The sequence below is a fragment of the Chlorocebus sabaeus genome, chromosome 23 (assembly GCF_047675955.1).
Source record: "Chlorocebus sabaeus isolate Y175 chromosome 23, mChlSab1.0.hap1, whole genome shotgun sequence".
Classification (NCBI taxonomy): domain Eukaryota; kingdom Metazoa; phylum Chordata; class Mammalia; order Primates; family Cercopithecidae; genus Chlorocebus; species Chlorocebus sabaeus.
In genome coordinates, this window is record NC_132926.1 from 32,453,536 (window position 1) to 32,479,958 (window position 26,423).

The window sequence follows — 26,423 nt, forward strand, 5'->3', positions numbered from 1 at the left end:
CTCATTCTCTATGCCGTCTCCTTCTCTCTCTCTCTCTGACACTCTGTCTTCCTTGTGTCCTCTCTGTCTCTCTCCACTAAGGTATTTTCTCTCTTCTCTTCTCTCCTCTTCACATGCCAGCTTCATTCTCTTGGGCCCATGTCCCCAAGATGTGAGACCGCGGGCCTCAAGTAGGGTTGCCAGATAAAATGCCAGGCAACTAGTAAAATGTGAATTTCAGACAAACGGTGAATAATTTTTTAGTATAAGTGTGGTCCCAAAATGTTGCACTGAATAAGAAGGATACAGACCCTGCCTTTGAAGAGCTTATTTGCTGTTGAGTGAGTCAGACAATAAACAAATACACAAACAAGAAAACAAGGAGTGATCTGTTCTGTAATGAAAATAAGACAGGACCTTGCACAGTGGCTCACACCTATAATCCCATCACTTTGGGAGGCTAAGGTGGGCAGATTGCTTGAGCCTTGGAGCTTGAGACCAGCTTGGCCAATATGATGAAACCCCATCTCTACAAAAAATACAAAAATTAGCTGAGCATGGTGGTACAGCTCTTCGGGAGGCTGAGGTGGGAGAATCACTTAAGCCCAGAAGGCAGAGGTTGCAGTGAACTGAAATTGCACCACTGCACTCCAGCCTGGGTGAGAGAGCAAAACCCTGTCTCAAAAAAAAAAAGGTTTTATTTTAATAAAAAAAGAAAGTAAGACAGTGTGATGCAATAGTGAGTGGTGAGGAGTGAAATGGGGAGGGCTGGAGGCCACTAGATTGAGTGGTCAGCGAAGGCGTCACGCAGGAGCTGACATTTATGCTGAGACCTTCATGGCAAGGAAAACTGGCCACGGGCCAGAGCATTCCAGGGAAGGGAACAGGCAGTGCAGTGCAAAGGCCCTGAGTCAGGGGTAAGCTTAGTTAAGAATCACTGAGAAATAGAGAGCAAGTGTGGTCCTTATATGGTGACCAAGGGGAGGGTTGTGCAAGGTGAGTGGGACAGTTAGGGCCTCTTAGTTCAGAGTAAGGAGTTAAGGTTTTGGTACAGTTTTCAGCAGAGGACTGACATTCTCCAATTTCCTGTTTTGAAGAATCACTTTGCTACTCTATGGAGAGTGGGTTGTGGATAAAGGCCAAGGTAGGAGCAGAGACCGTCAGGAGTCCAGACAAGAGATGATGGGTGAAGTGGTGGAGAGGGTGGAGGTGGAGCAGAAGTGGACCAATTTCAGATAGGGTTAGGAGGGAAAATGAAAGGATTCAATGTGAAGGGCTGAGAGGAAGAGAGGAATCAGGGATGAGGCCCATGTTTCTGGCGGAAACAACTGTATGTGACCCCAAAGCCTCTCTTCCCATAGTCTTTGCCTCTTAGTAAACTGCAGGTTAGGTGTTCGCAAGCTGCAAGTTGCAGGGTAGGTGTTTGTTGTTGATGTCGTACCTTACAGGGGGCTAAAGAAATGTGACTGAATTTTGGGGGAGGATTATATAATTTAAATTTCATATCCAATTTTATTAAAAATAATGTATGACATGCATATTGTTATCCATTAAGAAAAACAAAACAAAAAAAATTATACCCATAGCATAAACGACAGAAAGTAAGTCTGGACAAAGTGCTTTTGGCTGGTAGCTGTGATTTTCAAGGTGGAGGTGGGGGCACATTGCTCCTAAGGGGAATGCCACGCCCTGGAATCTCTGGTGTGGGAGGTGGGATGGGGGGGTGTCAAAAGAAGGGGATGGATGTTGAGATGTTTCCAATTGTGTGTGTGTGTGTGTGTGCATGAATGTGTTTGTATTTTTTTTCTCACTCTGTCGCCCAAACTGGAGTGCAGTGGTGAGATCTGAGCTCACTGCAGCCTCAGCAAGCTCAAGTGATCCTCCCACCTCAGCCTCCCGAGTAACTGCTACCACAGGCATGCACCACCATGCCCAGCTAATTTTTGTATTTTTTTGTAGAGACGGGGGTTTCACCATGTTGCCCAGGCTGGCTGGTCTCAAACTCCTGGACTCAAGCGATCCTCCCCCCTAGGCCTCTCAAAGTGCTGAGACTTTAGGTCTGAACCACCGCACCTGATCTGTGTTTGTATTTTTATTTTATGGTTGCTCTTCTGACTCATGACATTTTTTGGGAGCAGGGAGGACAAAAAAATGGAAATAAAAGCATTTAGAAAGTTGATTAAAAAATTACAAAACAAAAAAGTAGGGGGCAGTCGCAGTCTCACACGCGGGCCAATCAACTAGGTTGGCTGCAACCGCACCATGGCAGACCCGGGAGGCGCCAGGAGACTGCAGTAACTCAAGATGGCCGACCGATCGCCAGAGAGTATCTGAGGACATGGTCACAGTTACGTTCCCAGGGGAACAACCTTTGGCCTCTTAAGACATCTACTTGCTTTCAGTTTTGAAAGAACTCACGCAGCCATGGGGTATTTTTCAGAATTCCCGACGGTGAAGGGTCAGAGCCACGGGCATTAGGCAGAAAGCTGAAGGCACAGCGGGTGTGAGCGTGGGGCCGCTGCCTGCAACACTCGGAAGAAATACCGGGAAGGGGGTGGGAGGGATCAAAACTGGCTTGTGTGGCCAAGGATCAATTTGTTATTGAGCATTTTTATGTGCCAGATAGAGTGCCAAAGTCTCCCATGATGTATCCTGTGTCGACATCCCTACAACTCTGTAGCAGGACTCTGTCCTGATTTGCCCACACGGAGGAAAGTGAGGTTTCAGAGAGATTAAGCAACTTGTTTGAAGGAGGCCACACAGCTGGTAAATGTGCGGACAGGATTTCAACGAGAGCATTTTGCATGGGAAGTCTGGCCTTCTGTCTACCACCACCGCCTCTTCGCCTCTTCATCCCGAGACCTTCTCCCAAGTCTGGCCCCACATGGCTCCCTAAGACCATCCTGTCTTTAAATGAGAGGGTTTTAAGCAGCTCTAGAGCAGCCACCAGAGCCCAGTACGAAGTCCCCTGCACTGACAGTCATCCTCTCACCCTGTGCCCAGTTCCCAATGCTGCCTCCTGCTGTGATCTCTGTATCTTTCATCGGCCTGATCTCTCCTTCCCCAGAGCTTAGTGCTTGAACCCCAACCAAAGATTGAAACCCTGCTGCCCGCAGTCTGACCTGGCTCTGACCTCTGACCTGCCTGGACACTAGGAGATGCCCATTCCCAAGTGTCCCACGACGGCTCCAACTGCCTGCTGGACACCTGCTGCCTCCCCCGCATCCCTGGGGAGTGTGTCCCAGGATCACCATGCCCTCCCAACTCCCAGGATCCCTCACCTGACGCGGCCCTCTTCTAGCTGGATCTGTGTCCCCAGCTCCAGCCCTGCCCCAGGGAAGAGGCCTGGGACTCCATCCGGACCGTGAGTCTCATGACAGCCCAACAGCGTGAGGCCCACGGCAGCTGGCTGCTGTTGAGATTGGTGTTTGGTCTTTTAGCTTGCAGCTCTTGAGAGCTTCCCATGTGCCAGGCATTGAATTAGTCCTGTCAAGTGGATTCCCTCGTTTAACCTCAAACAGCACTGTGAGTAGTGAATAGAGGCTGCAGTTATTGCTATTAATGTGCTGCTCTATTCCCACGCCAGAGGCTCTACTGATGTGCCCAGGAGCCCTGAGACCCCAAGACCAGCGGTCTCTGCCCTGGCCAGAAGCCCCATCCCACTTCCCATCTCCCAAACCTGGAGCTCACTGCCCCTTCTGAGTTGAGGCCAGTTACATGCTGCTGAGGCATCATGACTGGAAAACTGTGTTTCCTCCTCCCCTCCCCGAGGGCTATAGGGCCTGGCCCTTCCCCAAAGCCTGGCTCTGCACTGACACAGTGGCCTTGGATTTCCTCTGTGTTTGTCTGCTCTGGGCTTGGCAGTAATGGTCTCAGCCGGCCAAGACTGGGGAAGCTCAGCAGACTACCACAGCCACTGATCCTGGAGCATGACCAGCTCAGCTCTTCTGGGACCGAAGACATTCCAAGAGCTCCATGTAGGAAGGTCTGACAGCCCCCTGAACCAGGGAAGTTGCAGACAGACCTAGAGATGGCTGCCATCGTTCCCCAAGGGCTAGGCTGCCTGAGGGACCAGGTACCAGGGAGGTGCCAGGGATCCCATAGCCCTAAGACGCAGCCCTTCCCTGCAGCCCTGGCTCCTGAGTGGTGTTTTGCTGTCCAGTCAGAAAGTAGAAACCACTCTATGCATTGGAACAGAAGGAATTTGGGCTGAGTGCGGTGGCTAACACCTGTAATCCTAGCACTTTGGGAGGCCTAGGTGGTTGGATCACCTGAGGTCAGGAATTCGAGACCAACCTGGCCAACATGGCAAAACTCTGTCTCTACTGAAAATACAAAAATTAGCCGGGCGTGGCAGTGGGCGCCTGTAATCCCAGCTACTCAGGAGGCTGAGGCAGGAGAATTGCTCGGACCTAGGAGCTGAAGGTTGCAGTAAGCCAAGATCAAGCCACTGCACTCCAGCCTGGGTGACAGAGCAAGACTCCATCTAAAAAATTTTAAAAAAGAACAGAAGGAATTCATTATAGGGAGTAGGTTACACAGGTGGAAGATCTGAGAAGCACTCCAGAGATGAACAGCAGCAAAAAGACATTACAACCCCTCCACTGGAGGGATGCAGGAAAGATCCTAGTGTCTAGGATCTGGCGTCACCAGACAGAAACTGGAAGCACAGCCAAGCCTGTCTGATGGGACCTGGGACTATGAGGGAGGGGCTGTCCAGAGGGAGCTGGGACCACGGAGGAGACCGGCCACTGGCAGAGATACTACCTGAAGCAGAGAGGGAGGAAACTGCGGCAGTTCTCCCACCTGCCAGTGCCTCCCATGGGCCAAACCTACCAGGCAGCCAGAGGGCAGGGGAGCCGGGGAAATGGAGTTCCCCGCAGCACAGAGCAAGGCAGGGAACAAACATGATGGCAAGCAAGCGAACAATCCACCTCTGGAGACAGATGCTGCTCAGGATGGGAGGGCACCACTCCTGGGTTTCCCCCAGCCCAGCCTGCCTGAGGGTCAGGGCTGTCCCAAACTGGCAGCCACTGCTTACAACTCAGTTTCCACTCACAGGCCCTGAGGATATCCAGACCCTGGAGGACCAATGACAGGCAGACAGGCCCAAGATGGGGAACCCAGAAGCACCCTGAGATGTCCTAGACCTTGAGATGTCCTGCCTGAGACCTCCAGGATTAACTGAACACCAGCAGTTAGTGCTTCTAAGCCCAGCCGTGACAGTCTATGAGGACAAACCAGGGACAAACCTGGTCCCCACTTCTTTTCACTCCCTAAGCTTCTACTGAAGCCTCCAGCAGACTCTTGCTGGAGTCTGCCTCAAAGCTGCTGCATCCCCTGGAAACACCTGAAAGGATGCTCCTGGCTGCAAAGCACCCTGAGCCTACGACCAGAGGAAGTGCTCCATCAGTATCCCGTGTGCCTGCTTAATGCCTGATTACCTGCCCGGCTTGTCCTTGTGCAGACGCAGTGGATGCCAGAACACCCTATGGCTGGAGAGAGGCAGGGAGACCCTGGGGTGCTTGTGCCCACGAGCACTGCCCCAGCCTGGCAGCACCAGGGATGGCAGAGGAAGGAAAGCCCCAGGAATGCCTGTGGGGTGTGACGGCAGCCTCTGAGTGAAGAGCTGTGCCCAACCCCAGCTAAGCCCTCAAGACCCAGGACAAGGGGCCTTCTTCTACATAGGAGAGTGGGCTCATCAGCATCCCACATAGAGGGAGGCAGACAAGCCCTACAAATCTTCCTCTAAACTTCATGCATCTCCTCGGAAGTCCCTATAATAATGACAAGTAAGTTTATTGAGCACTAATGAGCTGGGTGCTTGGTTAAGGGGTTTATGTCAGCATCTCATTTAATTCTCCAAAGAACCTTGTATGCTAAGTATTATGGGGAGCCTGTCTAGTGGGTCAGAAACTATGACCAACAATAAAACTTTGAAGACAATAACAACAATAATAACATTAACAAAGGAAACGATGTTTCCTGGAGATCTAAGGAAGGGAAATTAATGTCTGATGAAGGGATGATTAAAGTGAGGACACAGAAAGGGATTTCACAGGAAATACAAAGATGTGAAAGTCATTCTTCAGAGAAGATCTCCACCAAGAACACTCAACCCACGTTCAGGCAGAATATGCAAGGAGGCAAACTGTTGTGGACCATGCGATCTCCACGTGGAAGATGTCACATAAAAAAATAAAAACAGGCCGAGAGCAGTGGCTCACGCCTGTATTCCCAGCACTTTGTGAGGCCGAAGCGAGTGGATCACCTGAGGTTAGGAGTTTGAGACCAGCCTGGCTAACATGGTGAAACCCCATCTCTGCTAAAAATACAAAATTAGCCAGGTGTGGTGGCACACATCTGCAATCCCAGCTACTCCGGAGGCTGAGACAGGAGAATTCCTTGAACCGGGAGGCGGAGGCTGCAGTGAGCCAAGATCATGCCACTGCACTGCAGCCTGGATAAGACAGAGTGCGACTCTGTCTCTAATAATAATAATAATAAACAAACAAACAGAAACTCTGGTTCCTGGCGGCTTCTTTTGAAATATCAGAATGGTACCACGGCGCCCTCCTTCTGATGTGGGAACGGTTGGTTGGAGCCAAGAAGCTACAGCTCTTTAGAACGAGTGTGGATGCTCTGGTCAACACAGCCCCTATCATCCCTTAATACCTTTTACTTGGCCCTTCGTCTCATCTCCACTAACTGCCTGGCACCATGGGCATTTCAGATTGGTCCCAAAGGCGCTTCCCAGCCGTCCCTTAGCCAATCAGAAAAGCCCTGCTGCCACCTGGTGGTTCTAGTTTTCTCCTGTGCCATCGATGCATGTCAGTGATATCCCTCATACATCTACCACCAGGCACACTGATTGTCTCTCATTTAATCCTTTTACCAACCCTGAGAGAACAGGAATTATTGTATCCATTTTACAGATGAGAAAACAGAAAAGGTAAGTTGGGAAATTATAGATAAGAAAAAAACAAATGAGCAAGGTTAAGTGAATAAATCGTTCAGGATCCCAGCTTCCATGATATTGCCAGGAGAGGAATCCGGCTCTTTCCTTCGCCCCAGCCCAGGGTATTTTAGGCTCTTTCCTGCCACAAGAGGCCTTAAAATGACTCTTTCATGTTAGAACTTAAGTCCTGGTGGAGGGAGCCAGGGATCCCTTGAGATGGGCCAGAACTCTGCAGTGAGTACTTTTGAGTCTGAGTGGAGAGGACAGAGCAGCTTGGGGGCCATTAGCAGATGTCTTCATACATAGAAACCACTGTCCATCCATAGTCAAGGCATTTGCTGCTTGCCTATGGCCAAGTAGGTCTTGGACTCAGATTTTTTTCTTTTTCTTCCTTTTTTTTTTTTTTTTTTTTTTTGAGACGGAGTCTTACTCTGTCCCCCAGGCTGGAGTGCAGTGGCACCATCTTGGCTCACTGCAAGCTCCGCCTCCTGGGTGAATGCCTCAGCCTCCTGAGTAGCTGGGACTACAGGCGCCCGCCACCACGCCCGGCTAATTTTTTGTATTTTTAGTAGAGACAGGGTTTTAGCGTGTTAGCCAGGATGGTCTCAATCTCCTGACTTCGTGATCCACCCACCTCGGCCTCCCAAAGTGCTGGGATTACAGCCTCAAGGAGCATGCCGTTGCCTGTGGGCACAAAGGCACACAGCCAGAGCTTAGTGATCTTCCCAAAGTACAACCCTAAGCACATCACTCCTCTGCTTCAAACCCTTTCATGCCTCCCCCACTGCCCTCAGAATAAAATCCAAGGCTCCTTGCCATGTTTGCTGCACCTCTGGGCCTCCAAATGTGCTCTGTCTGCCATCTTCACCTAATCACCCACTGGGCCTCAGCTTGGATTTCACCACTTCCAGGAAGCCTTCCTTGGCCGCCAAGTCTGAGTCAGAGGCAGGCCTCTTCCCTGGCTTGTGTGGCACCTGCCATTACTTCATCCTGACACTTACACAGCATTTAATTGATGGTTGCCTCATCTGCCTCCCTTAGAGACTGGGATCTGGAAGACAGGGCCTCATCTGTCTAATTTATTTCTGTATCCCCCAGCAGCTCAGGCCAGCTCCCTGAGGCATGAAGGGTGTCCATTAAATGGATACTTGAGCAAACAAGATGTCATTTTTATATACAGCAAGTGTCTAGCAAACAAATGGCACAGCAGGGCATCTGGCTACCCAGTGGTTAGAGTCACACAAATTCCAGAGACTTTCCATCTTTGAAGTCCTTTATTCCCGGCAGTTCACATCAGTTACTCATTGAGCTGGTGCTCATCATATTAACCAAGCATTCATTCATCTTTCTTTTGATATTGTAATCTTGTCCTCATGTCCACAACTGAATTGGGGCCTGAGGGGTTTAAGAGTTCTCACTCCATCATGGGAGGCAAGGGGTACCCTTGTGAATCAGACTTCAACTCCTGGAAGTCTTGTTCAGTTCATAGGCAAACATCTTTGCAAGTTTAGTATGTGACAGCCCAACAGTGAAATAAATAAGACACAGTGCCGTGGTTCTAGGCATTTGGAGAGGGAAAAGGCATATTACACAGATACCCCTGGAGAAAATACAGGCCATTCTCATCTTCTCAATATGCATTTTCCCACTCTTCAGTGACTTTTAATCTTATCCCCTGGTCTATGAGAAACCATAACCCACATGCTACTGAATACATTTTTATTTTCCCTTCATGACATAGACTTGGTTCCAAGTATATTTTATTTTCCTCCCTTTTGCCTATAAGACATCCAATTTTGTTCAGGTCCCTTTTAATGGCACTTAATAAATATACATTCTGAGACCTGACAAAACAGGCTGTCCCCTTTCACACTGCCTCTAAAGCGCCTGTTTGAACTAGCTAGTGCAGAGCTCAGTTGGGGCACATCCTAGCTTACAGCTCATGGCCATCTCTGGCCCCAGGTCTATCTATCCAATACTTTGTGTCTAGGGTAGAGGTCCTTAACCCTGGCTGCACATTAGAAGCACCTGGGAAGTTTTCTGAATTCCTGGGGCCCAGCCACACCCTAAACCAATTTCATCAGAATCTCTGGGTGGGAGGGAGCATGGATTCTGCCAGTTGAAACCTGCCATGGTAACTTCAGTGAGCAGCTACATTGAGAACCCCTGAACTACAATTCTAGCACACAGTAGGCCCTTGGTAGGTAGCTGTGGAACCCACGAGTGGGTTTCCTATTTCATTATCTGTTCCCCTATGCTTTTTATTTTTATCAGAAATCTGAGCAGGAAAGAGCAGGGAGAATGAGACAAGAGCATCCTCTAAAGTGAATTCGCTGCTGAGAAAGGAACTGTAGGGGCTGCATTTCTCTTGTATCACGCAGTCTTCATGCTTTAACAGGTCCAGAGGAGGCAAGTTATAGACTGTCTGACACAGACATGTATATATTTCTTAAAAGCCCTTCAAAAACCAGAGCTCACTGCTTAGGCACTATGGTTATAACATAGACATGTTCTTGGAAATATATCTAAACTACCTCCTGTTTGACACACATTCTATCTTGGGTTGGTTACAAACTTTGTCAGTTGTATAAGATCACACTTGGTCACCTTTTCCCATTTCTGTGAATCTTGCAGTTTATCTTTGCCCAGAGCAATAGCCTAGATATGACAACCCCAAGCAGTGACTGCACTGCACCCAACATTGCCCCAGCGGGTCAGTCCTCCTTGAACAGGAACTGTTTTTGAGAGGCTCCAATTTCCAGGTTCTAGAATGGAGTGGCTCACTTACCAAGTTGAAGAGGCTGGCTACGTAGAATGCAGTACTGAGAAGGCCCCCAAACTAGATCTCGGGTTACAGGAAAGAAAGCCATACTGATGAACAAGGTTTGCTGCCATGGGCATGGGCATGAGGGAGGGCTGCAAGGTGGGGGCCACCCTGAGATCACTGCTGCCATTTACATTTGTATCACACTTCACAGTTTACAGGGAGCTCTCCATGCTTAGCCTCACGTCATTCTCAGCACAACCCTTGAGTTAGGTCTTTCTGGATGGAACATTGAAGTTGTGTCCTACATCTAAGGTCCCACAGGCAATTGCATCACATCCACGGCTGCCTCCAGGACTTCCGGGGCCACCCAAAACCACCGGGGGTTCCCCCTGGCTCCCCTTCTATCCAGAAACAGGAAAGCAAGCCATTCCCCAACCTCCCCATGCACTAGGCCTTTTCACCACCTTCCCAGAGTTTCCTCTATGATTTGCATACCTCTTTGTTCCCTAGTCCAAAGAACACAGCAGCAGCTGTTCACCTGCTGCCAACAGCCTCACACACCCCACCTAACACAGCATCAAAATCCCCTCTTCCCTGGAACAGCCTCTGAATTTGCCTACACACATTCCAGAACTATGACTTGGTCACACCCACTCCCAGGACTAGTCAAGGGTCTTGGGAACCTCTCTGCCACACCGTTGAATCCACAGCTTCCCCACTTGAGAGGGCTCCCGGTGGGTCACTGCCCAAGATAAACTCAGCTTCCAGCAAAGAGAATAAAAGCTGACTCATTGGTTATGATGTCTCCTGATACCATGTGTAGTAAATGAACTGTCTGACCAGGCAGTTCTGGACTCCTCCAGAACCCGCTCTTCCTGCAACCACACAGCACTCAGGTAACATTCTCCTGTGTGACCCATGCCCACAGGCAGGCCCCGATGGAGGCACAGCTAAGACAGGCCATAAGCTATGGAGAGTCCTGGCCAATCAGCTGTGACCTGCTGTCCAAGTGCATTGTGACCCCAGGTCGGAATGAGTTCTTTATGCAGACATAATGAGCAGTCCTGGCTGGAGCCTCCTGTGCCCCCGCCACACCAAGCACTCTGCGAGGCCCGCCCACGTCTTCTGGCTGCCTCCTGAGTGCGCTTCCCCCACCCTGGCCTGGTCTTCCCTTCCTCCTCCACCTTTCCTTTGCTTCTTTTCCCTCCAGAGTCAGAGCCTCTAAGCCTCCCCCACCACTTGGCAATGTGGGCTCCACGGAGGGTACCCTAAGAGGGCAGACTCCAGCCCCACAAAACTGGGCTCTGGGCCCTGGCCAGGAAGCCAGAAGGCACATAACCCCTCTGTCCATTCACTTCCACCAGGCTCCACTCTGGGTTCCCCTTCTTGTCCTGGGCCTCCAGGATGGTCACGGGCTGGCCTGCCTGCAGACTCACTTCATGGCTGCTTCTGGCCACAAAAGGGTATACGGCTATGACCTGAAACACATGGGGAGTGACACAGAAATGGTTAGGGTGAGAAGGTAGACAGACTCAATCCGGAGAGGCTGTTTATCCTGTTCCCACCCACCTGGCTCTCATCCCCATTGCTGGATGCTCTTCACCTCCCAAGTACATCTTTTGTGCTAAAGGCAATGACTGCATCTGCTAGTACCACAGCCCATACTATGTGACTGGCACTGTCCTGGCACTCTATTGGGTTTGGGTTCTCACAATAATTCTATCATTCTATTTGCTGCATTTTTCAGATAAGAAAAATGAGGATCAAGGAACTTACTCAAAATTGCACAGCAGTGAATCTAGGCCTGTCTGACCTCCAAACAGAGATTTTTGATCCACTGTTGCCACATCACTGAGCGGACTCAGCACCCTATCCCTCTCCAGATCTAACGGTTTGAGCTGCCCAGGCCAGTTTGCCAGCTGAAAGTGGAGACAAGGATTTGGGTAACTTGTTTACTTTTTACAGAAAAGTATAGAACTGGGCCAAGCACGGTGGCTCATGTCTGTAATCCCAGCACTTTGGGAGGCAGAGGGGGGCAGATGACCTGAGCTCAGGAGTTTGGGACCAGCCTGGCCAACATGGTGAAACCCTGTCTCTACTACAAATACAAAAATCAGCCGGGCATGGTGGCACACACCTGTAATCCCAGCTACTCAGGAGGCTGAGGTGGGAGGATTGCTTGAGCCCTGGAAGTTGAGGCTGCAGTAAGCCCAGATCATACCACTGTACTCCAGCCTGGGCCATAGAGCCAGACCCTGTCTCAAAAAAAAAAAAAAAAGAAGAAGAAAGAGAAAAAGGAAGAAAGAAAGAAGAAACAAAGAAAGAAGAAAGAAAGAAAGAAGAAAGAAAAAAGAGAGAAAGAAAGAGAGAGAAAGAGAGAAATTGAACTAGAGAAAACAACTGGCGAGGATGGCATTTATTAGGCTAATATTTAACCTCTCTGAGCCTGTTTTACCATCTGCAAAATGGAGGGAATGGTCCCATCCCCTTCAGGTAACTGAGAGAATTTCATGAAGGAATATATGTATAGGGCTTTACGCAGGCTGCTTCAGTTTTTTTTGTTTGTTTGTTTTTTGTTTTTACAATTATTGTTATTACTGATGGTCAGGCCTCAGGAACATTAAGCACCATGGAAGGGCTGGGATGATCCCGGGCAAGTCCCATAAAATCCCAGAGGAAGCAGTTAATATGCTTGTGTAGATAGACAGCTGAGCTCACCCAAATGAGCCCCTGGATGGGGATTCCCTGAGACACCACCCACATTGACTGGAGCTGGGCGGCAGGGGCAACCCCATTCCTTTCCCCAGAGGCACTGGGGCAGAAGCTGAGCTGGGCGGTCAGGCCCTCCAGTGGGGCTCTGGTGGGTCCTTTGTAGCCCCCGGTGCTTTACTTCTGGCTATTGCTGGAGGATGCTGGTCTGACAGCCTTCCTGGTGGGTGTGGCACAAGCTCTAGCGCAGAGGGTCCCTAGACACCTATGCAGCACTCACAGCCTGCTGCAGGCTCCTCCAGCCACCCTGGCCCGAGGCATCTGAGTTCGTCCAGATCCTTTCTGTCGCTCCTGCTTCCTCTGCGGTGCACCCCCCACCGCCCTCAACTGCCAATCACTGTGAGAGCAGCCACCATTGAGGGAGGTTCACAATACATGCAGCCCAGCTTTACTGTCTCATCACATCCTTCCAACATCCCACTGAACTTCTTCCCCGCTCATGGACTCCATCCCTGCAAAGCCAAATCGCTTAATGGCTTCCAAACACTTTATTTTTCAGATATAATTCTCATTCTATAATACTCACCCTTTTAAAGTATACAATTCAGAGGTTTTTAGTATATTTACAGATACATGCAACTATCCTCACTAATTCCAGAACATTTTCATCACTCCCAAAAAGAAATCTCATACCAGTTGGCAGTCCCCGTTCCCCACCTCCCACCCCCAGCTCCGGCCAAACACTCATTCAGCTTCTGTCTCTACAGATTTGCCCATTCTGGACAACCACATAATGGAATCCTATGTGGCCTTTTGCATCTGACTTTGTTCACTTAGCAGCATGTGTTCGAGGCTTGTCCATGCTGCAGCATGTACTGGTGCTTCATTCCTCTCTATGGCTGAATAATATTCCATTGTACGAAGAGCTCGCGTTGTGTTTATCCATTCATGTTGATGGGCCTGTGGGTTGTTTCTACTATTTGGCTGCAATGAATAATGCCACCATGAACATGCATACACATGCTGCCCATTGCTCTTCAGAGAAAGACTGAGACTGACACCCTCACCAAGGCCACAAGGCCCTGCTGGCCTGTTCCTGCCCACCTCTCCAGCAGGATGACATCCCAGTCTGTCCCCTTTCTTCTCTGGCCCCACGGGCTTCATTTGGTTCCTCATGCACCTCCTACCCTCTCCTGTCACCAGGCCTTTTCTGCAGAGCTCTTTTCATCCATACCCCAGTACACCCTCTTTATCCAATTAATTCCCTTTCTCCCTTCCTGTTTGAGAAAAAGCACCATTCTTCTCAGCAAAACCTTTCTTGGACCTCTCTACACCTAGGGCTTTGGTATTTCTCTCTACTATTAACTTTAACTTCAGTTAGTCATGCAATTATTTTATTAATCACTGTTTTCCCTACTCTCAGATTAGAAGTTTGAGGGAAGCACAGACCATGATTTAGTCTTGCTCATCATTGTATCTCTCATCTAGTACAGTGCCTGGCAAATAATGAATGAATGAATGAATGAATGAATGAATCTCACTTGCCCTGCTGATGGGGAACGAGGAGTTAGTTCTCTGTGGTTGCTGTGGTAGGGGCGGGAGGCCCCTTTCCTCAGGTCCCACTCCTGGCTGGGACACTGGCATGGCCACTGATCAAGGCCTTGGTCTCACAGAATGGCAGCTCCACCAGATAGGAGGGGCATAGACTTTGAGAGAGAAGGAAAATCCAAGCCACAGTCCAGACGGCCAAGGGGAGGCAAGCCCCTAGCCCTCTCCCATACTCACCTGGTTCACGGTGGGAATAGAGGGCGCTGGAGCTGGGCTGGGCTCCAGTGTTAGACATCGGGGATCTTTGTTCAGCCCCACCTGCCTTCTGAGCTCCTCTGCACTGGGGACCACATGGTACAGCTGCAGTTTCCCAGCTGGCACATACCCACGATGTCCTAGGGAGCATGCAGAAGGTTAGCGGACTGCGGGCCACCTTCCCGTCCCTTTTAAGGGGGAAGAAAATCAATGGATGTAAATGTCTCCAACACAGCTTCTCAACACCCAAGAGAACCTGAAAAGGTCATCTAGGAACCCTGAACCCCCCTGCCCCACACTCACTGTTTCTGGTTTCTGCTTACACACCCCAGTGATGGGGGGCTCATTCCCTACTGGACAGCCCACTCCATTTGATCAACTATGAGAGAGATTAAAATTTTGTCCCTGGACTGGCATGAAAACTGCTCTCCTGATGAGCTGCCAGCTCCCATGCGCCTCTGGTGTCTGCCCAGAGCAAGAGCTACTTCCTCTCCCCAGGACTGCCTTTCCCAGGAGGCAGAGACTGCCTTTCTCCTCTCCACGTGACCCCAGTTCCTTCGTGTGTAGCAACTAGTCCAGTGCTGTTCTGATCGATGTCGTTAGGAATGGCTATCACTTCCTGAGGGCGTGCCAAACTACAGAGCCAGCATTTGATTACACAGTCTTCACATCAACTCTTTTGAGAGCAGCCAGTAATATCATCTCCATTTTACGTTGAACCAGGCAAGCTCAGACAGGCTCCACGACTTCCCTGAGATCACACAGTCAGCAAAGTGGTGGAGCTGGAATCGAAATCCAGTCCTCTTGGCCTCGGGGGCCTTGCTTAATACCCGTTCTGTTGTTCCCACCTTAAGTCATGGAAGCGCTGTTTCATGATTTCTGTCTGATTTGTACCGCTTTCTTAATTTTTTAATTGATTCACTTTTTAAAACTTCATCTTGTACTATACAATAATATGATTATAATCATGGAATTATGGACTACTTATATTTTTTCTAATACACATTAAAATGCTTCAGTAACAATTATAACACACTGTCTGAAGTGTATTATAGGAAAAACTGTCTGTGGATCCCCTGACAATAATCTCATGCACCCCTCATCTTGTGGGTCACACACCCCTCTTTGGAAGATGCTCTCCTGGGCCCTCTCACCTGGATTCATGGTGCCACTTTCCTCCAGCCCAGTTCCCAGTTACAGTGGGGCACCCAGACCTCAGCAGCACTCCCCAAGGCCATGACCAGTGCTGAGTGCACAGGATGACCGCTCCCCTCATTCTGCACATCAGACTTCTCGCAGTGCAGCCAGGGTCTGAGCATTCTCTCTCTGTGCCCATCTCCATCTTTCAGGGTGGTCTGGAGTTCTCTCCATATAGCCCTGTTGACCCCAGTGGTCTACAAGGCCCTCCAGGCAGGGCCTTGTCTCATAAGCTCAGCGCCCAGCACACCATAGGTGCCTCATGATAGACCCTGCAATGAATGCTTGAATTCCTCTTGTTGGCTTTTCATGCCCCACGGAGTCACTCTAAGCTGACTGTGCCCTGAGCCCTGTGTATATCACTTGTGCCTACTCCCATCCTGGAATGCACAGCCCGACTTTGGCCCACAAGAGTGCCCGGGTCTCTGCACTGGCTTCTGTGGGGTGGTTTTCCCAGAAGGAGAAGAAGGGCTCACAAAGGCCCACGTACCCCCGGTGTCCACCAGCCAGCGGCTGCTGTTGCCTTTGGTGTCCTTGTTTTGAAGGAGGGCCACAATTTGGCCCCGAGGCAGAGTCAGGTCCAGAGTCCCAGTCCCACTGATGTTGCTTGTCACCTGGTACAGCTTCCCAGGGCCATACCTGCTCAGGAGAGCCTGCACCTGGCGTTCAGACCCTGGAAGGAGCGGCTGGGAGAGGAGGAGCAGAGACAGACACAAGTTCTTGAATAAACCTGTCAAAGCTGGCACCAACATTTGCTCACATTTTGAGAGCCAGGAGTACTGGGCCTGATCCTAACTCTGCCACTGAAGGGCCCACCCTGATCAGGGCAACAGGGCCCTCACTAGCAGATGGCTGGCTCTTAGCAGCCAACGACATTTTGGAAGAAAATTCTAATTTCTGGGATTCTCTAAAATTCCAATTCAAGTTCTGAAATCTCTCAGTTACTGAACTCCTAGGATTGGGCCCTAAATTCTGCCCATAGCATCAGGCTAAGTTATCCCACAGCAGAATGCCTCGGACAGGTCTTTCAATTCCATCAGAATGTGAGCTTCGTGTGGGCACCAGACCTTATTCATCTGGTTTCTTAAATAGCCAGCTAGGGCCGCACATGGCAGATTTCACATACACACGAATGAGGGCATGTAACCTTTGATTCCATGGGTTTTCAGTCCACAGGCATTTATGGAGCACCTGCCATTTACAAGGCACTGTGGAAAACTTGGTGAATGGTGTAGCAGAAACACGGGAGAGAGTTTTAGCTAGATGAAAATTGCCATCTAGCTGGAAAGAATGATTCGTTGGCACTTCCAGTTTATCCAAAAATCTCCTGGAATTTTCTGTTTTTCCATTCCATGATACTGCTTCCAGAAGAGTATCAACAAGGAGACACTCAGGGATGCTTGTCCCCTTTTTGTAAAATCAATAAGAAACTAAATATGCTAAATACATATTTACTTTCTGTCTTTAGAGAGGGGTGTGTGTGTGTGTGTGTGTGTGTGTTCACCATGCTCTATGTGGTTACTTCTCGGGAGGTGTTGGGTGTGGGGAGGCAGGTAGAGATGCCCTTCAGGAACATTTGGCCACAGACTCTGCCACATCCTTGCCCCAAAGGGGATGCTGTCTCAGGATTTAGAACCGGGAGGTCCCAATGTTTCTATAGCAGGTCCTTAAACAGGAGTGTAGAGACGAGGTAGTTTTCTTTGAGAACAGTGGTGTTGTGGGTCAATTCTTTTAGAACAGTGGTATCCGTGTGAGTGCATGCATACTACTCACAGTGGTGTCACAAACGCTGGGCTTCTTTCTCAAGGCTGACCGGCCCTCCCTACGCAGAGAACAGCGTCACCCCCAAGGGTGGGAGGGCACCCAAGGAGGGCTTGCAAAGATCCCATGAGGGCTCCTCCTGTCCGGGGAGACGACGTCACTTGCGCTGGATTCTATACCTTCAGCCAAATACATCAGGAATGTGCAGGAGGTTTGTATATGTGTGTGTGTGTGTGTGTGTGTGTGTGTGTGTAGAGGTGGGAGGGTGGGAAGGGGTGACTCTTCCTACCAATGTGCAACACATACTGGGATTCTGGATGTTTCCATTTGTTTCTTGTTTGTTTTTCTGTGTCTTTTAACTTTTCCACAATAAGTATGGATTGCTTTCCCAATAAGAAACATGCCATTGTAATTTGTTTTGAGTAAAAAGAGAGAAGAGGTTCCCATGACACGTTCAAGTGGCTGCTTTGCTGTTTATTCTCTGCACCCATGCTCTCTCTCCAAGTGTCAGGGCCCATGGCACACCCCTAGTCAGTGAGGCCTCTGCTGGGCAAAGCTCTTCATGTAGGGTAGGCGGAGGGACAGGTGGGGTCAACGAGGAGTCAGCCTGCAGCATCGTGGCGGACATCAGGCTGTGATGGTCTCTATGCTTGCGGCCAGGTGTGGGTCAGGTGTGGGCCACTTTTATCTGTCCTCTTCTGCTGGTCTCCCATTCTTGTTTCTCTGTGTCCCTGGGGCCCCATTCTCCCTCTGGGAAATCTCAGGGCTGTCTCCTGACTCTTCAGTTCACATGATGCATGTGAAGGGACAGTTTCAATTTCTCAGATCCAGGTCTTGCCACATTCTGAGGAGACCCTTCTCCCTACAGCTGCTTCAGTTACTTTTAAAACACAGACACCCTGGGTGCACTTTTCAAGTGACTAGAACAGATAACCTCTCCTTATATTTTAAAGGAAAATACATTTGTTAAAAAAGCATTTGGGGCCAGGCGTGGTGGTTCACACCTGTAATCCCAGTACTTTGGGAGGCTGAGGTGGGCGGATCACTTGAGGTCAGAGGGCAGGAGTTCGAGACCAGCCTGGCCAACATGGTGAAATCCTGTCTCTACTAAAAATACAAAAATTAGCCAGGCGTAGTGGTGGGAGCCTGTAATCCCAGCTACTCAGGAGGCTGAGGCAGGAAAACTGCTTGAACCTGAGAGGTGGAGGTTGCAATAAGCTAAGATCACACCACTGCACTCTACCCTGGGCGACAATGTGAAACTCCATCTCAAAAAAACAAAAACAAAAACAAAAGCATTTGGTCAGCCAAAGCTTTGTAAACCATCGTGCAGCTGAAATACTGTTCTTTACAATAAAAAATACCATAGCAATAGGAAATTTAAATGACATATCCAAAATTTTTATTTATGTTGAATGCTCATGTTGAAGCTGGTGTTAGAAGGCAGGGAAGGAAAAGGATACCTTTGCTTGGCTCACTGCAACCTCCGCCTCCCAGGCTCAAGCAATTCTTCTGCCTCAGCCTCCCAAGTAACTGGAATTACAGGTGCACACCACCACGCTCAGCTAATTTTTGTATTTTTAGTAGACACAGGGTTTTGCCATGTTGGCCAGGCTGGTCTTGAACTCTTGGCCTCAAGTGATCCACCCACCTTGGCCTCCCAAAGTGCTGGGATTACAGGTGTGAGCTACCATGCCCGGACAAGGATACCTTTTGATGACAATCTGAAGAAGTTCTAGGTTTTTGGATGTCAATGCCAGTTACCCATCATTATGTCTAACTTCACTTAATGTTTGGGTTTTCTTTTTCTTGACTCAGAAGTTCTGTGCTGTTCTTCTACTTCTTGGATATAAAGAGTATGTATGTATCTGGGTATGCCCCCGACCCCCAGCTCAAAGAGAAAGGAGAGAGAAGAGAACATATTTCCATGGATAACAGGAAACGTTGGGGGACAAAAAAGGAAAGGAAAGAGGGGATGGATGGAGCCTTACCCTACTGGCCAGTGAAGAACTGGACAGTCTTTGGGGTGGAGGAAGCATGCTTACCTGTGTGGTGGGAGGTGGCAGCACTTTCTCAAAGGTCTCTTGAAAGGAGCGAAGCTGGTTACTAGTCCGGCCCAGTGCGTCCTCCACCAGCTTCCTGAAGGCAGGCTCTGGGACATGGTGGTGGGGCAGCTAAGTGGGGACAGACACTGTCAACAGAGCTGGACAAGAGGTGACAAGGAGATCCCTGGCTTGGTTTGGGTTTACGTTACTTTCAACCCACGGAGTTCTGAGTGATACTCTGTCCTGAGACCTTGACCCTGTGCAGGATCACTTGCACTTTCATCAGACAATCTAGGGGTGAGTGAGACCCCACAGCTTGTCACCAAACTCACAGCTTGTCACCAGACTCACAGCTTGTCACCAAACTCACTGCTCTCAGTGCTGACCTAGAGCCTTCCTCCCACCAGGATGCAGAGAGATTGAGGTTTCTGGTTGCAGCCTTTCCCAGGCTCCACACGGACAGGCCACTATATCCTGCATGGACCACAGGATATAGATAAGGCAGGCTGGCAGCTGTCACCAGCAGACTCTGACAGGCCAATCAGGAAGCACCCTTACTTTCTGCTTTTATAAACATGACCACCTCTCTACTGGCATCCCCAAACACTCCCCAGCTCTGCACATCCCAGCTTTAATGCAAGGGGTTGGGACAGCTCAGGAGGGAAAATCTCTAGGCTACAGGAGAGGGAAAAGATCACTTCATCCGATTTGCTCTTCTGCCCTCAAGGAAGAGAAACACTTCTTTTACTGATGGTTCAGGCCTAATTCAATTCGCAGAGTGTCTGGGACAGAATTCTGCGAGGGCCAAAAAGAGGAAAAGCTTGCAGTCCCAGTACCCCTGCTTGAGAGGAAACACATTCATGGATCCCTGCAGCAAAAGGCAGGCTCTGGAAAGTACTGGGCACAGTTCCATCCACAGGGCTGCTGGAGTACAGAGAATAGGGAGATGACTTCTCCCCCCCAGGGAGATGGGGAGCTCTGAGAGCTTCATGGAGAGACTCATTCATCTGCTACCTGTTTGGGGAGCTCCTACTCTATGCCAGACAGTGAAAGTGCCGAGGGACAATGGAGAGCGGCATTCTAAGCTGAGGCAGGCATCTGTGTAGAGTGGCCACGTTCAGCAGCTGTGTGCTGGAGGGCAGGGCTGTCGGCTGGAAAGGAGACGGGGTGGGGAAGGCAAATCTTGGTAGAATTTTCATGCAAAGAATTGAATGGGGAAAAGCTGAGCTGGAAACTGTGACACACAGGAAACAGCGTGTGATATGAGGAATATTGAAATTGCTTCCTGGCTGGGCGCAGTGGCTCATGCCTGTAATCCCAGCACTTTGGGAGGCCAAGGTGGGCGAATCATGAGGTCAGGAGATTGAGACCATCCTGGCTAACGCAGTGAAACCTCATCTCTACTAAAAATACAAAAAATTTGCCGGGCGTAGTGGTGGGCACCTGTAGTCCCAGCTACTCGGGAGGCTGAGGCAGGAGAATGGTGTGAACCCGGGAAGCAGAGCTTGCAGCGAGCTGAGATTGTGCCACTGCACTCCAGTCTGGGCGACAGAGCAAGACTCTGTCTCAAAAAAGAAAAAAAAAAGAAATTGCTCCCAAGGTTGGACCCAACGGCAATTCAGCTCTGATGTTGACATCTGAGAGCAAGATCTGGAAACAGTTGGGTATTCCTTCCTATATCAACTCCAGTCTTCCAAATTCTAAAATCAAAGTTTGCATTTGGAGGTTTATCCAAACCTCTGTGGAACCTATTTATGCTTTCAGCCGGTAACTCCTTTTACAGGCTCTTAAGTGTTGTGGTTGAGAGCCCAGGCCCTAGAGCTGAACTGTCAGAGTTCAAAGCTTGCTATTAGCCTTGTGGACCTAGACAAGCTACTTAACCTCTACTTAAAGAAGCCTTGGCTTCTTTATTTTTAAAATGAGGATCATTATTCCTCCTCTGTAGGGCTGTTGTGAGGATTGAATGAGATCACGCATGGAGAGTGCTCCAAAGAGGTACATCCTAAGTACTCATGAGAAGATGGCTGCTAGAAGTCATAATAATAACACTGGCTTCACATTTACTCCTTACTGTGTAGAAATGACCTTCGGCCTCTGTCATCAACTTCTAGTACACTCCAGAGATCAATCCCAAAATCTGCTATTGTACCAGCAAAGCTTCTTCTGCTTCTGAGTTGTAGGACTTGGGAATGGTCTGGAATCTCAGTCCTATCCTTGCTTTCATGGTCTGACTTCATTAATAGAGGGAGACTGAGCATGAGAGAGATCTAGAAGGTTCCCACCACCTCCTCCTACGTGCCTGATGACCTGTTTTCAGGCCCATCCTCCCTCCATCCTAGCCCCTACACAAAGCTGGCTGATGGGGCTGCAGGGCCTTGCCTGGTTACTCCCCACAGGTGTCCCAGTCCCAGAGGCCTCACCTGGGCCATGCTGCCCTCTGCCCTCTGCAGCACTTGCTTTGCAAGGTCCCTCTGGAGGGTCACGAATGTGCGCAGGATCTGGCCCAGCCACTGCACGACTAGCTGGTTAAACTGCGGGAGCTCAGCCACTAGGAGGGAGTTGAGTGCCTGGTACGTGTGCCGGGCGGCCTCCTCCTGGTAGGTCACGCTGCCCACCTCCAGCAGTTTCTCTTCCAGCCGCTCAAAGTCCAGTAGCTTGTCCAGACGCTTCTTGATCAGGTTCTGAGGGCCAAGCAGGGCTTTGGCCAGGCTGCACAGTGGCTGCCACACCAGGCCTTCTAGCCGTTGCTTCTGTGGGGAGAGGTGAGCGTGGGAGTCAGGAAAGGAAGTGGCAAAGGGCAGGGGCTGTGAGAAGGGACTTTGGAAGCATGCAGGCCCGGGCTCCAGTCTAATCTCCACTGATTAGCTGGGACCTTTAGCATGTTATCTAACTTCTCTGGGCCTCAATCTGCCCATCTGAAAAATGGGGACGATGCATGTAATGAGCTTAACAGAGTGCCTAGCACAGAGTAGGCATTCAATCTTATATAGCACTTTGAATCATTATTATGCAAAGATCTTGAAAATTTTTTTTTTTTTTTTTTTTTTTGAGACAGGGTCTCACTCTGTCTCCCAGGCTGCAGTGCAGCGACGCAATCACAGCTCACTGCAGCCTACCTGTCAGGCTCAAGCGATCCTCCCACCTTAGCACATGCCACCACACCCAGCTAATTTTATTATTATTATTATTTGTAGAGACAGGGTCTATGTTGCCCATGCTGGTCTCAAACAACTGGGCTCAAGCAATCCTCCTGCCTTGGCCTCTCAAAGTGCTGGGATTACAGGCATAAGCCACCTTGCCCAGCCTTAGGAAAGATTTTGTATAGAGTGGTGGTCGAGAGTCTTTGGGGCTCAGATCCCAGCTTACCACTGACCATCTGTATAAATGACCCAGGAGGTCACCCCCTCTGAGCCTCAAGGTCTCATCTGCAGAATGGGGCTATTCATAGTAGCCACCCCAAAAACCATATGGTGAGGATTAAACGATGTAAGGAATATAAAGGGCTTAGCATAGAGCCTGGCAGATAGTGAGGCTCAGTAAATGCTAGTGGGGGCTATTTTTATCAGTAAAGGGCACTAATAATAATCGCTATGCTGCTGACCACTCAGGAAGATTATAGATGTGGCAATTGTGTGAAGTGCCTGATTTCTTTCTTTTTCTTTTTCTTTCTTTTTTTCTTTTTTTCCTTTTTTTTGAGATGGAATCTCATTCTGTCTCCAGGTTGGAGTACAGTGGCATGATCTTGGCTCACTGCAACCTCTGCCTCCCGAGTTCAAGCAATTCTCCTGCCTCAGCCTCCTGAGTAGCTGGGACTACAGGCGCATGCTGCCACGCCCGGCTAATTTTTTGTATTTTTAGTAGAGACGGGGTTTCACCGTGTTGCCCAGGCTGGTCTTGAACTCCTGACCTCAGGTGATCCACCTGCCTCAGCCTCCCAAAGTGCTGGGATTACAGGCGTGAGCCACCGCGCCTGGCCAAAGTGCCTGATTTCTAAATAGTATTCTTGTAAGCTCTACCACTTGCCTAACAAAGAAAGGAGAAAGGAAACTCACAAACGTCAGGAAGGCCTCGAGCTGAAGGTCTCTTGCCAAATTGCAATACTGCACTGCAGGCCCCTCGGGGATGTCCAGACTGTATTCGTGCGGCCTGAAGCAGAGGAAAGTCTGGACCCAGTACCAAGGAGAAACATTGAATCATGGCCGGTCGTGGCCATCTTAGGCTGGAATCCCCTTCCACCACACCTCCTTGAAGAGGTTTTCCAGGCCCGCTACACACCCCCATTGAGAGGGACAGACAGAGCTGATCCTGTCCTCCCACAGCTTGAGTGATCAGACAGTTCTGCCTTAGACTGAGCCAATATCTTTCTCCTCATTCCAGTGCTTCTTGAACTTCACATATTTACAAGCCACCTTTGTAGGGTCTTTTCTTTTCTTTTCTTTTTCTTGAGACAGAGTCTTACTCTGTCACCCAGGCTGGTATGCAGTGGCATGATCTTGGCTCACTGCAATCTCCACCTCCCAGGTTCAAGCGATTCTCCCGCCTCAGTCTCCTGAGTAGCTGGGACTACAGGCGCGTGACACCATGCCTGGCTACATTTTTCCATATTTTTAGTAGAGATGAGGTTTCACCATGTTGGCCAGGCTGATCTCGAACTCCTGACCTCAAGTGATCTGCCCACCTCAGCCTCCCAAAGTACTGGGATTACAGGTGTAAGCCACTGCACCCAGCAGTGGTTTTTTTTTTTTTTCTTTCCCATGTCCATATTCCACATGTTCTATTAATACTTTTCTCTAAATCAGCTAACTTTTCCTATTTACATCAATGCAGTAAAAATAAACATGCCTTCATAGCATTTAAATCTTCATTTAATTAGTTGCTCACATTGATGCATCAGGAGATGTCATCAAAAATCTGAAACATACCTGAATTTCCAGGTATGTTTCTCTTAAAGTCAGAAGAACTGGGCCCATATTCTCACCCAGCAACAATCCCCCAGAGCTGAGAAATAGCTGCTCCTTTAGATTTGATTCATGTATTCATTCATTCAGCCCTTCAAATTCCAAATATTATTTTATATTTAAGTCCACTGAAAAGCCTCATAAACAGCCTGTTAGACACTAGGCTCCTATTGCATTGGATTGCCTATTACCTGCACACTTCACTCAGTAGCATTACCTGCCTGGCCCCTTTAGGCATCTGCGTTTGTCTCCCCTGCTCTAGGTGCTGGTCTGGCAGGGTTGCTCTGGAGGGCTCTGGTTCCAGTGAATTTTGGCCCTATGTGGCAGGAACTCCAACGGGCTCAGAGCTGCCCCCAGTATAATGACCTGGGGCTGAGGAGTGCTGGCCAGCATTCTTCTGGAGGCAGCCAGAGACAAGATGACCTCATCTGGTTGGTTTCTGAGGCTGGTACCTTTCCCAGCTTGTAGGCTGGGCCCTGCAAGCCTCCTGCCATGGGAACCCAGCCCAGACTCGCCCCTTATGAACCCTGCAAGGTCCTCACCTGCAGATTGTCCAGGTAAGCAGCCACGTTGTTCTTCAGCTCAGTCACACACAGAGACACCCACTGGAACCTCTCTTCTAAATCATCAAATTCCTTGTCTTCTGTCTGAAAGCAATGTGTGTGAGGGTTGAGAATATCCACATGGGGGCAGTGTACACCGGCTCCAGTGTCCCAAGTCCTCCCTGGGACAACCTTTCCACAGACTCGCCCACCAGAGCCGGTTCTGGCAACCCCGAAGCTGAGTGGGCAGTGTAGCTCAGTGGCTTTGCGTTCAGAGCATGGAATCGGATACACAAGCATGAACCCCAGTTCATTGGCTTCCTAGCCGTGTGACCCTGGACAGGTGTTTTACCCTCTCTGAGCTTCTGTTTTCTCATGGGGATAGTGGAAACACCTATTTCATCGTGTGAGCATGCTTGGTTCAGAGCAGGCACTCCACCAACCTGCTGAGCCGCTAGAAGCAGCTATTTGGGGCTGGTTCTTTGCCCAAACCCAGAGACCAGCTCTCCTATCTGTGTAAACAGGCCCCAAAGAGAGTGGCCCAAGACACTGGAGAAACCCCTCCACTGGCTCTTCAGAATCAAATGGGGTGCCACCTCTGCCTCTTCCCAGCACCTCACTCTCTCAACCTCCATTGCCTCAGTTCTGAAAGGAGCCTATGCCCCCTGTCTACCCACTGTGCAGGGCCTGGCTTTGGGGCTGGCTGGGCGTGACTCTTCCTCCCAGGCCCATGCTCACCCTGGGGATCAGCCCCGCCTCCTGCTTCAGCAGCTGGCTCAGCCGGGTGGTCTTCTTGGAGAGGGTGTGCGTGTTGATGCGGGCCAGCCGCTCCCGGAGGGTCAGCTGCTCTACCTTGGTGTACTTGGAGGCTGCAATGACACAGAAGAGGGGAAGCACAGTGATCAAGCCGACTCAGGAAAGCAAGTGTCATGGACATGCCTGGCTGGGCACCTGCTTGGGCCCTCTGCTCCATCAGGGTCACATTCATCAGGTTGTTGAGTCATGCAGGAAAAGTACAGGGTCCTGTATCCGAGGTGTGAGCCCTAGCTGTAGAGCTTCCTGCCTGCTTGACTTTGGGAAGTCACCACTCCTTGGGGCCTCAGTTTCCTCATCTGTAAAATGGGACCAGCCACCTTGCAGGATTGTTGGGAGAGTCACCTAAGACAGAGGATCTGAATGAACTTTCTAAAGAAGAACCCAGGGAGAAGAGATTTGCCTGGGGTCCCTCAGCCACTTTGAGCCAGGCCAGCTGGGAGCCACGCTTCCTGGTCCTGACTCAGTGCTTCCTACTGACCTGTCGTAGGATGGAGAAGCAGATGGGGAGGAAATCCAAAGCTGCTAAATATAGTATAGTATGGCGGTGAAGACTCCAGGCCTGAGTGTGAAACCTGGTCTGTCCCTTACCAGTTCTGTGATAGGAAGCAAGTGACGTATGCTCTCAAAGACCAAATGTGATGTTGAAGGAAAAAGCACGGCACAGCCAGCCCTTAGTAAACATTAGCTGAATTGCCATTTGTGTATTGTCTCAGTCATGTAATTGAGTTTCTCTTCACTTGGGACACTGCTTCATTTTCCAAACCTTTCTGTTTTAATAACCTGAGGGGCAGGGGTTCCCCTCTCCCCAGATAGATGCACAGCTCTTTACCTCCCCAGTATTGGTTTCTCCTCCACAGTGTGGCAGTCATGTGGTTTGGATGAGATTGA

At 49.7% G+C, this 26,423-nt stretch overlaps 1 protein-coding gene across 4 annotated transcripts in view; it reads right to left on the reverse strand.

The window, feature by feature from the left end:
• Window positions 1-8,118: 8,118 nt before the first annotated feature.
• Window positions 8,119-26,423, reverse strand: part of ARHGEF37 (Rho guanine nucleotide exchange factor 37) — a 54,161-nt gene continuing 35,856 nt past the window's right edge. The window contains exons 6-14 of one of the 4 annotated variants that reach the window (XM_073010589.1): window positions 25,458-25,588; window positions 24,720-24,824; window positions 23,272-23,382; window positions 21,640-21,969; window positions 19,220-19,348; window positions 15,904-16,099; window positions 14,199-14,356; window positions 11,481-11,623; window positions 11,075-11,182 (exon numbers count right to left, since the gene is read on the reverse strand). In XM_073010589.1, the coding sequence (XP_072866690.1) occupies window positions 11,176-11,182; window positions 11,481-11,623; window positions 14,199-14,356; window positions 15,904-16,099; window positions 19,220-19,348; window positions 21,640-21,969; window positions 23,272-23,382; window positions 24,720-24,824; window positions 25,458-25,588 (1,310 nt within the window). In that variant the 3' untranslated portion in view covers window positions 11,075-11,175. The other 3 variants (XM_008014945.3, XM_008014949.3, XM_073010590.1) reach the window with 3 other exon arrangements.